The sequence below is a fragment of the Heptranchias perlo genome, chromosome 13 (assembly GCF_035084215.1).
Source record: "Heptranchias perlo isolate sHepPer1 chromosome 13, sHepPer1.hap1, whole genome shotgun sequence".
NCBI classification, from domain to species: domain Eukaryota; kingdom Metazoa; phylum Chordata; class Chondrichthyes; order Hexanchiformes; family Hexanchidae; genus Heptranchias; species Heptranchias perlo.
This window is the reverse complement of record NC_090337.1, coordinates 29,386,019-29,399,653: the sequence shown is the minus strand read 5'-3', so window position 1 is coordinate 29,399,653 and position 13,635 is coordinate 29,386,019. Positions and strand designations below refer to the sequence as shown.

Sequence of the window (13,635 nt, the reverse complement as noted above, 5' to 3'; positions counted from 1 at the left end):
ACCTGCCTCAACCACACCCTCTGGCAGTGCATTCCAGACCCTAACCTCGCTGTGTAAAAAAGTCTTTCCTTTGGTTCTTCTGCCAGTCACCTTGAATCTATGTCCTCTGGTCCTTGACCCTTCTGCCAATGGGAGCAGTTTCTCTCTATCTACTCCGTCTAGACCCTTCATGATTTTGAATACTTCTATCAAATCTCCTCTCAATCTTCTCTGTTCCAAGGAAAATAACCCCAGCTTCTCCAGTCTGTCCATGTAACTAAAGTCCCTCATTCCTGGAATCATTCTAGTAAATCTCTTCTGCACCCTTTCTAGGGCCTTCACATCCTTCCTAAAGTGCGGTGCCCAGAATTGGACACAATACTCTAGTTGTGGCCGAACCAGTGTTTTATAAAGATTCATCATGACGTCCTTGCTTTTGTACTCGTTGCCTCTATTTATAAAACCCAGGATCTTGTATACTTTTTCAACCACTTTCTCAACCTGCCCTGCCACCTTCAATGATTTGTGTACATATACATAGGAACATAGGAACAGGAGTAGGCCATTCAGCCCCTCGTGCCTGCTCCGCCATTTGATAAGATCATGGCTGATCTGTGATCTAACTCCATATACCTGCCTTTGGCCCATATCCCTTAATACCTTTGGTTGCCAAAAAGCTATCTATCTCAGATTTAAATTTAGCAATTGAGCTAGTATCAATTGCCGTTTGCGGAAGAGAGTTCCAAACTTCTACCAGCCTTTGTGTGTAGAAATATTTTCTAATCTCGCTCCTGAAAGATCTCTCCATTCCTGTACCCCTTTTAGAATTAATGCCTCTCTGAAACCAAGTGCTAGAAGAAATAGTAGAGTGATCGGATAACTCTTACCTCAGTTTAGCCCCATTGCATGTGAAGAAGAGTGTGGCCTCTGTTGAGTAATTCTAACAGAGGCATGGCTGAGATCAGGAAGTCAGCAGATGGGGAAATTTTAAGCATCAGCTCCGATCCTAACAACTCCATTGCTTTGCAAGTGAGGTGCAATTTGGGCAGGAATGGCATGCAGGAGATCTGCTGACTTTTCTCAGACAGCCACAAAGAGGGTCATCGTCTTTAGCATTCAAGAGCACCCTCCCCAGAAAAGAATGGTCCAAAATACCTGCCAGGAGATGGCTTACAGGGTGAATTCTGTCGGCAATACCCAGAGAACTGTATTGACTCCTAGGTCAAGAGGGTTGGCAAGCAGTTCGTTTTCAGGACTTTCAATGTTGCTCTTGAGCTAGCTACTACTAAGTTTGGAATTTGAAAAAAGTTTATAACTAATGATTTCTCATTCACAATTCTATTATTAAGTCTAACAAATTAGAAATTCTAAAAAAATCGCAATTAATCTTGCAGTTAAAATTTTTTAATCTCAGTTAATCTTGGTTTTAATTGCATATTTAATTGATGCAATTACTGAATCCATCTCATTCAAGTTTGTTTTATTACTGATGCCCAAATTAATGCTTTGCACAATATGGGATACATTGAAATTTTTGGGGGGATGGGGATCCAAATTGACCTGAATGCTCCCTAATACTACAAGACTCCCGTGTACAGTAAGTTTATCTAAACAGTCTATAGAAGCCTAGATAAATTGCTTGGTCTTCAAGATACCAAATCTCTTCGGTGTTACACTCTCTGTTAAAATAGATGCTCTGGGAACTTGGTCAATCAGACCCAGATAGCCTCTGGAGTTTTACCTTAAGATTAGATTGAACTAACTCCTGTGAGACTACTTGCAGACGTACTTGTGCATTGGTGCTGCGAGATGGGAAGGAGCTTCACAACTTTGCTCAGCTATTTCTCCTGAACTTTAGCTTGAGGCAATCAGACCAAAAGGCGCTGGAGAAGGCGGACAGAGAATCTTCACGTTGGCTATCAGTTTGCGTTTCTGTTCACAGCTTATTGTCAATGAGGAGAGGAGTTCCAATTCTAAAGAGGGCACCTTGTTCATTCTGGAGCCATGAAGTCATTAATATTAATTTTTCAATGTGACAGTATTGAACAGTTGTTAAAATAGACTTGGACAGTGGGGCTGATGTATATTGATAATAAAATTCAGCTCTTTGTTTCTAAGTATCCATTTTTAATATGGTCAGCTTCCATTTGGGACAATCTGTAAAGGTCTACAATCTAGGACGATTACAGGGATAATTCTAGCAATTTAGGTTCATTTGGGAATTCTGTGTTAGAATGCCACCAAATTGGATAAAAACCACCACTGGTTTTAAAGGTATCCAAAATTATTTTAATCCTTTGATTAGTTAGCATTATTTCTGCTTCTCATTGAAATAAATGAGAGGAAGTGTATCTGAATCTAGATGTGGCCCTGGCGATGTTGTTTATAGCAACACATTGGAGGCATGATTCAGATAACCCACTCACTATCTTAATAATCAAACAGACCTATTTATGCTATATTCACATTTCATAAATAAGGTTCTATACTTCAACCAGCTAAAGTCTGAAGAAAAAATATTTTACCGCCTTTCAGGTAAACGGAAATGTGTAGAAGATACCAGACGAGTGTTGAAAGTGTTGTCTGATCTTTTGGGTCATGAAAATAATGAGGTAATATCTCTAAGTCTATGAGATAAAACTTTGTTTATATTTACTTTGTTTCTGGAAATGATTTAATTGACAGATTATGTTTTTTTAATGTATTTGTTATAATGTGCTCAATGTTCTCCCATGGCATTGTTCGTGGCTAGTCTGGAGTTGTGATGTTCAACTGGTTTGTCTCTTAAAAAACACTGCTCACATCCCCTGTGGAGAAGTGGCCTAAACAGGCTAATTGTTTTGGAACGTTTTTGTAGATTGGCAGTTTCCTTGTAAATTCCCCAGTTGCCCTTGGGGAGAGGCCAGATTATCAATTTCAGAATAACCAGCAAGAAATGGATGTTTTTTTTTAAAATGTGTGCGTGTGTGTGTGTGTGTGTGTGTGTGTATAAATTTATTTATATATATCTCTCCTTTTTCCAAGTTCCTTCTTAATTGAACATACAGTAATTAAGTCATAATTGTTACTCCCCTTGTCTAAATTTTTCCATCAAAGTGATAGAGACTACCAAATGATCTGTTCCATTAAATGTATATCATTCTTTAAATTTAAAAAAAACTGTCCTTAACTCTTTTGGAGCTCTATTGTGTAAAATATTACCCTAAGAAGGACATGTAGTAGGATGAAAATTACTTGTAATCCTATGATAGAACCATAGAAAAGATACAGCACAGAAGGGGGCCATTCGGCCCATCGTGTCCGCACCGGCTCAAAGAACAACCAGGTGCCTGTTCTAATCCCACCTTCCAGCACCCGGTCCGTAGCCCTGCAGCTTACAGCACTTTAGGTGCAGGTCCAGGTACTTTTTAAAAGAGTTGAGGGTCCCTGCCTCTACCACCAATTCGGGCAGCAAATTCCATACACCCACCACCATCTGGGTAAAAATTTTTTTCCTCATGTCCCCTCTAATCTTTCCATCAATCAGCTTAAATCTATGTCCTCTAGTTCTTGAACTCTCCACTATGGGAAACAGGTACTTCCTGTCTACTCTATCTGGGCCCCTCATAATTTTGTACACCTCAATCAAGTCACCCCTCAGCCTCCTCTGCTCCAAGGAAAACAACCCCAGCCTATCCAATCTCTCCATTAGCTGCAATTTTCAAGCCCTGGCAACATTCTTGTAAATCTTCTCTGTACTCTCTCAAGAGCAATTACGTCCTTCCTGTAATGTGGTGAGCAGAATTGCGCACAATACTCCAGCTGTGACCTTACCAGCGTTTTATACAGTTCCATCATTACATCCTTGCTTTTGTCTTCTATACCTCGGCTAATAACGGAGAGCATTCCGTATGCCTTCTTCACAACCTTATCTACCTGTACAGCCACCTTCAGGGACCTGTGCACATGCACTCCAAGGTCTCTCACTTCCTCTACCCCTCTCAATATGTTCCTGTTTACTGTTTACCCTCCCTAAGTGCATTACCTCACACTTCTCCAGGTTGAACTCCATTTGCCACTTTTCCGCCCACTCCACCAACCCATTGATATCTTCTTGGAGTCTACAACTATCCTCTTCACTATCAACTACACGGCCAATTTTTGTATCGTCTGCAAATTTGCAAATCATGCCCTCTACATTCAAGTCCAAATCATTAATATATACCACAAACAGCAAGGGACCCAACACTGAGCCCTGTGGCAAACCACTGGAAACGGGTTTCCATTTGCAAAGACATCCATCGACTTTTACCCTTTGTTTCCTGTTACTCAGCCAATTTTGGATCCAATTCACCACATTTCCCTAGTATCCTGTGGGCTTTTACCTTTCTGACCAGACTGCCATGTGGGACCTTGTCAAATGCCTTACTAAAATCCATGTAGACAACATCACTGCACTACCCTCATCAATCCTCCTTGTCACTTCCTCAAAGAATTCAATCAGATTTGTAAGGCATGACCTTCCCTGAACAAATCCATGCTGACTATTCCTGATTAAACCATGCCTTTCCAAGTGACAGTTTATCCTATCTCTCAATATTGATTCTTAATAGTTTGCCCACCACCGAGGTAAAACTGACCGGCCTGTAATTGTTTGGCCTTTCCTTCGGACTCTGTTTAAACAATGGTACTACGTTTGCAGTCTTCCAGTCCTCCGGTACCTCCCCTGTATCTAGTGAGGATTGGAAAATGATCCTCAGTGCCTCCGCTATTTCCTCCCTGGCTTCCTTCAGTAGCCTAGGAAACAATCCATCCGGCCCTGGTGACTTATCAACTTTCAAGAATTCCAGTCCCTCTAGTACTTCCTCTCTTGTTATGTTTACCTTATTCAATATTTCACACCTCTCCTCTTTAACCACTAAGTCCGGATCATCCCTTTCCTTCGTGAATACAGAGACAAAATATTAATTTAAAACCCTACCCACATCCTCTGCTTCTACACACAAGTTACTGTTATCATCCCTGATAGGTCCCACCTTTTCCTTAGCTATCCTCTTGTCCTTAATGTACTGATAAAACATCTTTGGGTTTTCTTTAATCTTACTAGCTAATATTTTATCATGCCCTCTCTTTGCTTGCCTTATTTCCTTTTTTATGTCATCCCTGTACTTTCTATACTCCTCTAGGCTTTCTGCAGTATTTAGTCTTCTGTGACAGTCATAAGCTTTCTTTTTCTGCTTTATCTTGCCCCGTATACTTCTAGACTACCAGAGGGCTCTAAATTTGGCAGTGCCACCCCTTTTCTTTGAGGTACATGTCTGCATTGTACCTATAGAATTTTACTTTTTAGTACCTCCCACTGGCTTGCCACTGATTTCTCCTCAAGTAGTTGTGTCCAGTCCACTTCTGCCAAATCACCTCTTAGTTCTGTAAAATTTGCCTTCCCCCAATTTAAAAGAATGGAATCGTCACTTCTTTTCTGATTTCTGTGTGCAAGATTAAGATCATAAAATCACACAAATTACAGCACATAAGGTGGCCTTTCAGCCCATCACTTTTGTGCTGGTACTAGCTCTATGTACTCTAACCAATTTCCTTGTTCTTTCTTTGTATCCTTTCATATTCTTTCTTTTCAAATATTTAGCTAATTGCATTTTGAATATTGTATTATAGCCACTTGTGATAAAGCATTCCATGCTTTAATAACCCTCGGTGGAAAAAAAAGTGTGTGTGTCTGACAGCGAGAGATGAGGGAGAGAACGAGTGAGAGATGTGCAAGAAAATGCTGCAGTTTGTATCACTTAGAGTCAGCTTCCTAGTTTTCTGTATAAAACATATGAATATTTGTTAATAGATCCATTAAATTATCAATTAGTTATGAGACAACAAAATTCCCTTCATATTTTGTTACCAAATACGAATTAACTGAATGCCAGCTGCTTCTTTCAGATAAGGCCATATGTTAATGGAGCTTTATACAGCATTCTTGCCATCCCTTCAATACGCGAGGAGGCAAAAGCAATGGTAAGTATGGGGGTGGGGGCGGCAGAAATCATTATTTCCTGATAGTTTCTTTGATTTAGTTTCATCATGCAGCTTTTCTGACATACTTCTAGGGCATGGAAGAAATTCTTCGGTGCTTTATTAAAGAAGGGAATACTGAGATGAACAGACAGCTTGAGTTTATTATAAAGCAGCTTAATTCAGGTTAGTATACAGAAGAAGCCATCCAGATGAAAATATTTTCACAGTGCTCTTAGTAATCGAAATATGGTAACCAATAGCATATATCTACATAGTATATATTTTGTGTATTACTGTATTAAACACAGCTTGTAAAATGCTGCTAATTAATCTGTAAATTGGCAGAATATTCAATTAATTCAGTTTCTCAAAATTATTTTTGGCTATAACTTTTAAATGCACATCTGACAGAGGAGGTGCTTGATGAATCAGATTCTGATGATGAAGAGGAGGAAGATGATGATGAAGTAAGTACAGATTTTTCTGAAAATTGGTAAAAAGTTAAACTTTGTTGACTTAATTTTTTCACAGTTACTCATATAATACATTCTGTCACTGCCCTGGATGTCCTTTTTGATTGTCAATGTGTATATGAGTGAAGGAAGCTTTCAAAAAGCTTATATAGGAGTGTTGCTCCATTTTAAACCTAGCAAGATGTACAGGGCTAGGAAAGGAAGGCTAGAATTTCTTGTCTGCCATTTGGAATGCAATTTTTATACAATAGATCTACGGTTAGAGCAAAGTTGGCTTATATTCAAGATATTGGCAACTCTGACCAGCACATACAAAGCCTGTTACTGATTTTAGCTTCAACATAGTAAATTCCATTTTGACCAATGTAGACAGAATTTTGTCGATTATATATCATTTGAAAACTACCTTTTAACTCAGTTCTGCCATTCACTCTGAGGAGTACAGTAGTTTTTTTTTGCTATGTTTTGTAATGATGGAATTGAAAGTATAATTAGTTTGGATAGTCTGTTTAAACTTGTCCTCATATTTAATGCTAACCTCAAAAGAAATTTTCAATGGATTTCCTATTTTTGTGTGAGCAAATATGGCTATCTGAGTTTGTTTCTGTCTGTTTACGGTCATTAATTAGTTCAGGATGATGGGATATAGGCACTTTAGCACTTGCCTCATTAAACTACATTACTTTGCTTTAATCCCTTATAAGCGGCACAGTTTTCAGCTGGTGTAATTAATCTAGAATCAAGAAAATGTGGGTAACATGGTTTATTTATGTATTGTAAGTCTTACTACTTTAGTAATTTATTAAAATCTCAATAACAGGATGACCAGGATGCAATGGAAGCTGACCTGGACAAAGCTGAAATATTAAAACCTCAGCCTGGAGAGTTATCAGGAGAAAAACTACTGACAGCTGAGTACCTAGGGGTGGGTGTTCATTATCAGACATCTGCAAGCACTGTAAGTTGAATGCTGAAGATTATTGTGAAATATCTAGGGTATAGGTTATTTTCCCTTGAAGTCCATTGCAAGTATTAGCTGTGTGGCAAAGATGGGCTATTCAAGCACAAGGCTGGCATTCAGATTTGCTGGCTGGTAGAGCATTTCCATAAAATAGCTGATTTTGTTTGAGGGCCATGGGACTCATTGTGCTATCAAGCTGTGTGTCTACTTTCTGACCCAATCTTATTTACTGTATAACCTCCACTACATCATCAATAGTGCAACACTTAATAAAATTACAGTGGAAATTCAAGGATCCACCTTCGCTTTATCACATATAACATGTTTTAAGGAGCATATTGGTTTGGAATGGTATGTGGTCAAGTTTTCACCAGACTGGACCTATTTTGTAGCATCTGAGAGGGAATGACAGCACAGCTTAGGCTATGTGGAGTCAGAGTTCCACTTAAGTAGGTTTCCTGGGGTATATACGACCCTTGGCTGTGGCAAAGGATCTTGCCTGATGCGGTCCTTGATACAGTGGAGCAATTACTCTTCTCTTTTTCTCTTCTCTGGGCAGTCTATCTTTGATATTGCATGTTAATTAATATGGTTAGAATGTGACATTATTGATGATTTGTATTTATTGCCTTGTTTATATTATATTGTGGTTTCTTTGCTTCCTGCCCTCTTGGCTTTATATAATAATGTTCCAATATCAGTTACAGGTATTTACCTTTATCTTTACTACCCTTCACCTACATCTTGGCATCTATTACATTTAATGTGCCTGCTGCACAATGACAAGAAAAGTTGAAAAGCATGATTTAAAATGTAATTTAATTTTAAAAAAAAACATACCCAACATTTAAGTTTGCTTAAAAAAAATCCTATGGTGTAAAGATTGAGTATCCCCTCATTACAAATTCCACTCTTAACTACTGAGCTTTGGATCAGCATCAAGCGGAAGAGCACTCCTGGTTCAGTAGAGGTTTTAGAAGGGTCTGTCAGGAGCACCACCAAGCATGCCCAAGAATGAGGCACCGACCTAGTGACTCTACTATACATGGCTACCTGCATGCTAAACACCAAAAGTGGAAAGCTATGGACACAGCTAAGTGCTCTCACAGCTAAGAGTCCAGCACATGAGAGCAAGAGACAAGTGTTTCCAAGCATCTTCAGCCAAACGTGCTGAGTGGACAATCCTACTTAACTGCCTCCTGAGATCTCCACTATATAGATGCCAGTGTTCAGCCAATTTGGTTCACTCCACGTGACATTGAGTTGGCACTGGATATCGAGTGCACTGGATACAGCAAAAGCTATGGGCCCTGATAACATTCCAGCTGTAGTGAAGACTTGCACAATAGAACTTGCCGCTTCCTTAGCCAAGCTGTTCCAGTAGCTGACAATGTAGAAGATTACCCAGGTTATGTCCTATCCACAAAAAAGGAGTCAATTATCACTATCAACCTCCTCCTAATCATCAGTAAAGTGATGGAAGAAGTCATCACCAGTACCATCAAGTGACACCTACTCACCAGTAACAGATGCTCATTTTGGGTTTCACCAGAAACATTCTGGTCCAGACTTCTTCACAGCCTTGATGCAGATCTGTACGCAAGACTGAGTGCCAGAGGAGAGATGAGATTAATTGCCCTTGACATCAAGGCAGCATTCAACTGAATATTGCACCAAGGAGCCTTAGCAAAAGAGGTCAATGAGGATCAAGGATAAAATCCTCCAGTGGCTGGAGTCATACCTGATGCAAAGGAAAATGGTTGTGGTTGTCAGAGGCCAATCATTACAGCTATTGGACATTGCTGCAGGAGATTCTCGGGCAATGTCTTCAGTCACCATCTTCAACTGCTTCATCGGTGACTTTCATTTTGTCATGAGGTTAGGAGTGGACTGTTTGCTTACAGTTCTACAGTGTACACTGTGCATTCACAGCACTTCTGATAATGAAGCAGTCCATGCCAGCCTGTAGCAGCACTTGGACAACATCCAGGCTTAAGCTGACAAGTGACAAGTATTATTCACGCCATCTCGAACAAGACAAGCCCAGCCATCTCTTCCTAACCTTCAGCAGCTCCACAATCGCCAAATCCCCCACAATCAAGATCTTGGGAGGGTGGGGGGTGGTGGTGGTCTTCATTTATTTAGCCTATGCAGACTCGGCATATGATTCCAACCATCTTAGAACATTGTCATCGACAGCATGCAAAGCACGTAGACCACCAGTTTGGTTAGAGGGCATGATTCAACGATGTGGGACGCGGTTTGTATTTGTCCACAAGCACATTTGTCATGTCGAAAACAGTTGAGAAGTGTCTAACTATGACATGACCAGTTGAATCCTGGTTGACTGTAGGGTCGGTGATGATGTGGTGATTTATAGCAGCATCTACTGTCCACTCATGATGCCAGTGAGTTGGTAAGGAAAAATTAAAGCAGTTGGGAAAGGTTGATCACATTGGGTGTCTTTGAGATTGCCGTGCTGTTGGCAGATAGAATTAGCAACATGATTTTATTACTAAGTCTATTCACTAATTTTGCTACTGCATCTGAACGACAAAGATGTGGAGGAGCTATGTCGCAGAGGAATGGTAACCACGGGAGGGGAGTAGGACGCAATGTACCTGACACAAGATGCATAGTAGCGTGCAGTTAAGTATCCTCCAGCATAGTGTGCGGTGAGCAAGCCCAGACAAGAGCACAATATTCTGCAACTGAGTAGCAAAGTGCAAGAGCAGGTACTCCCTAGTAGAGCCGGAAAGTTTGGAGATTAAGTTATTTTGGGTTTTGACTTTCTCAGCAATTTTCAGTAGATGGGTTTTGTAGGTTAGTGACTGGTCAAGTGTGACACCTAAGTCGACTGGATGAGCATCGTGTTTGAGGAGTTGACCGTATAAGATGGTACTAAGTTCACGAGTGGCACTAGCATTTTGCAGGTGAAAGACGATGGAGCCGAGTCTTTGTAGTACTTGGTTGAAGACGCCATTTCAGACGTACTCTGCCATGAGTTTCATAATTAATATGGTTTCCAGCGTGGAAAAGTCACTAGCTTGAGCAGGAAATGCATTATCATCAGCATAGATGAATTTACGCGATCTGGTCATTTATGTACAGATTAATAAGGAGCGGTGCTAGAACTGATCCCTGTGGGAGGTCACTGAATTAGGATCTCCATGAACTGGTGCGGTCGGCCATATGTACTCTGAAATGTCATTCCTGTAGCAGCAGTTCAACCAAGCAGGTGGCCCAATATGGCAGGACTCTCAATATTTTCATCAGAAGACTAGTATGCTAGATGGTGTCATAGGCTGCTATTAGATCAAGGTACACAACACCAATCTTAAGGTTTTTCTGAAAGCCATTTTCAATGAGGGTGGTTAATATTTTGTCATAAATATCGCGGCCACAATGAAAACCAGCTTGATCTGGGCTGAGCGCAGCGTCGACTACTGAAGTTATACACTGAGGGACCAGTTGCTCGAGCATCTTATAGCAAACACTCGGGGGAGTTTGGTTGGCAGCTCACTACTGACTGGGGTTCTTGCCTGGCTTGAATAAGCCAGTGATCTTTGCTTGGTGCTATGCTGCTGGAATTTGGCCTTCTAGAACAACAGGAGTGGACCAAGCTTCTTCAAATGTGCAGGGTGTATGTTGTCATAACTGGCTGCAGTACCAGGTCTCATATCACGCAGCATAGAGTCGAGTTCTGATGGCGCTGTTCATCGTGTACTTTGCGTTCAAAGACTTTGTTGTGGGGGGGGCTCTTGCCACTTTTAGCATGGTGACTGACAATGGTACTGGCTGACACACATGATCAGATCTATGCTGGTAGACGTTGAGCAGCACCTAGGTGATGGATGAGGCTTCAGCTTTTCTGTCTCGAGCGAGTAAAGTCCATCTGTGACTCTTCCCAATGGGCTTGTTGAGCAGCATCAAGTGATTCAAACAGGTGGTCTGCAATATCTGGGTCACCAGATTCCTTGTACAGTTTCAATATTGCAGTGCTCTCTTTGACCAGGCGTGACTTGTACAAGAAGCAAAAGCCATGAGGAAATGTGGATTTTGCAGCTTTGTAGACGGTGCCACAAAAAAGTTTATAAGCTTCCTCATTTGGGATATTATGCCATGGGATGGTCACAGTTATTTGTTGAACAGTCTCTCTAAACAAAGTCCAATTGTAGCCACAGGCCTGCATAGATAAATAATGGTCAGTGTTGACTGTGTGGGAGGTTGTCAAGAACAATGCATGATGCTTGTTGTGGGTGACTGTTGATTGATGTGACCCAGCAGATGCCAGGAGTGTAGTCTTGACTCCATCTCGCTGAATAGAAGGTGCTGCGCTGTTTAGGGTCGTGGATCAGGGCAAAGTCATTACTCAATACCAACTTTGTAACTGATCACCCTCTTTGTTGGATTGTGAGTAACTCCGATGTGTATGGTGGCTATCATAAAGACTGCAGCAGTTGAAGACAGGCCCATTACCACTTTCCCTGGACAGCTTAGGATGGGCAATAAATGCAGCCTGTCATCATCACCCACAATCTCAAGAACAATTTTTTTAAAAACAAGTGATCAGCAGTGGGGACCTTGGATGGCTCCCCCCTCCCAGCCTGGGGATGTTGAGGCCAATTGTAGTACTACCGCCACCCCAGTTGAAATTGATTGACTTAGCAATAACCAGAGATTATATCTTGGAGCTTCCCAGTCTGTATGGCTCAGCGCCACACCACCAGTACATTTGCTCACTGAGCTATGAGAAGAGCTTGTTAACTGACTTTAATCATAAATATTGTACAGCAGGGTACCCCACAGAATCAAAAACACTAAATTAAATTAGTAAAGTAATAATTAATTATATTAAACTTAGTAGAAGAAACGGTCTGAATATGTTAATCAGGCTGGATATTTCATCTAAGTTCTACAGTTGTCCATTGAACACTCAATGCAAAAACTGAAGTACCAGGATTCTAATAGTCATATTCTTAGGTTGTGTAGATAAGAAAAATGTGATGTAGGCCTCACCAAGTGGATTCCAATGTACAAATATATTTAGCTGTAAGAGAATATAATTTAGTAGCAAAACAATAGAAAGCTCTTCTGCACCTTTTTGCCAAGATTGCATCCCTGCCACAGCATCGAGACTGTAAATTTTTTGGTGTGCAATTGTATTTTATGTTGTAAAAGTTATTTCAGCTGATTAATACTAACAGCTAGTATTAACATTAATTTAGAAATGTACCATGTCCAGAGCCTTTTATGAATTTGAATCCGAAATGTATTACATATCGGCCGGAATACAAGGGTCCTGTTGAGAAAATTGTGTCGCAGTTGAATAAAATTTTTTGGTGTAATAAATACCATCTTCTAAATGTACAAATCATTGAATGGGCTTTCATTGACCTGGTAAATGAAGAAGTCCTGCTGGCTTCTTGTCAGTAGTTGAGAACTGTGAGAAACTATATGCGTGTGCCCTTCCAAACAAATGCCACGAGCCTTGCCAATCGTCATAGTTGAATGATGTGAAAAATGTGCACTTTCAGACCTTTTTACAGTGGGTTTTACATCATTTGACAGATAATGACAAACACAATGAAGGCCAGGAAAAAGCCAATGCCACTTTTAAATGAAAGTGTTGATGAACCTCTCCGGCGACCAGTTACACCTAGCATGCACAGAGTGGGATATATAGCGTGAGTAATCTGAAAAACACTGAATTTAGCAAAGCAAGTTCTAAAAGAGCTAATACCTTTTTTCTTTACAGACTAGATTATTTGGTAGCAAATTATACATTCACAGCTTTATAATTCATGATTTATAATGTAAATTATTCTGCATTGACAGTTTTAATTTAGAATGGAACCTAATTGCAGCTACTTTATTGTTCTCAATACTTACCAATTTGGGTTTTTAGATTCTTGGGATGGTGCCATACTGTAATAAGAAGTGAAACACCACACTCAGTGCACATTGTTACTTATTGTTTATGTGAACTGAAAAGCTGTAGTCATATCAGGTACAGAATAAATAATTGTATACCTGCAATAGATTCTCTTCCCGCTCCCGCACTGTTGCCACTGGAGTCCCCCAAGAATCTATCCTTGGACCCCTCCTATTTCTCATCTACATGCTGCCGCTCGGCGACGTCATCTGAAAACACGACGTCAGATTCCACGTGTACGCTGACGACACCCAGCTCTACCTCACAACCACCTCCCTTGACCC

At 40.5% G+C, this 13,635-nt stretch overlaps 1 protein-coding gene across 6 annotated transcripts in view; it reads left to right on the top strand.

Moving 5' to 3' along the window:
* LOC137331451 (lisH domain-containing protein ARMC9) overlaps positions 1–13,635 on the top strand; it is a 99,360-nt gene that overhangs the window by 66,510 nt on the left and 19,215 nt on the right. For 4 of the 6 annotated variants that reach the window (XM_067995249.1, XM_067995246.1, XM_067995247.1 and 1 more), the window contains 6 exons: positions 2,515–2,591; positions 5,908–5,982; positions 6,075–6,165; positions 6,394–6,449; positions 7,276–7,413; positions 12,988–13,103. In XM_067995249.1, the coding sequence (XP_067851350.1) occupies positions 2,515–2,591; positions 5,908–5,982; positions 6,075–6,165; positions 6,394–6,449; positions 7,276–7,413; positions 12,988–13,103 (553 nt within the window). The remainder of the gene's footprint in view (positions 1–2,514; positions 2,592–5,907; positions 5,983–6,074; positions 6,166–6,393; positions 6,450–7,275; positions 7,414–12,987; positions 13,104–13,635) is intronic. The other 2 variants (XM_067995250.1, XM_067995248.1) reach the window with 1 other exon arrangement.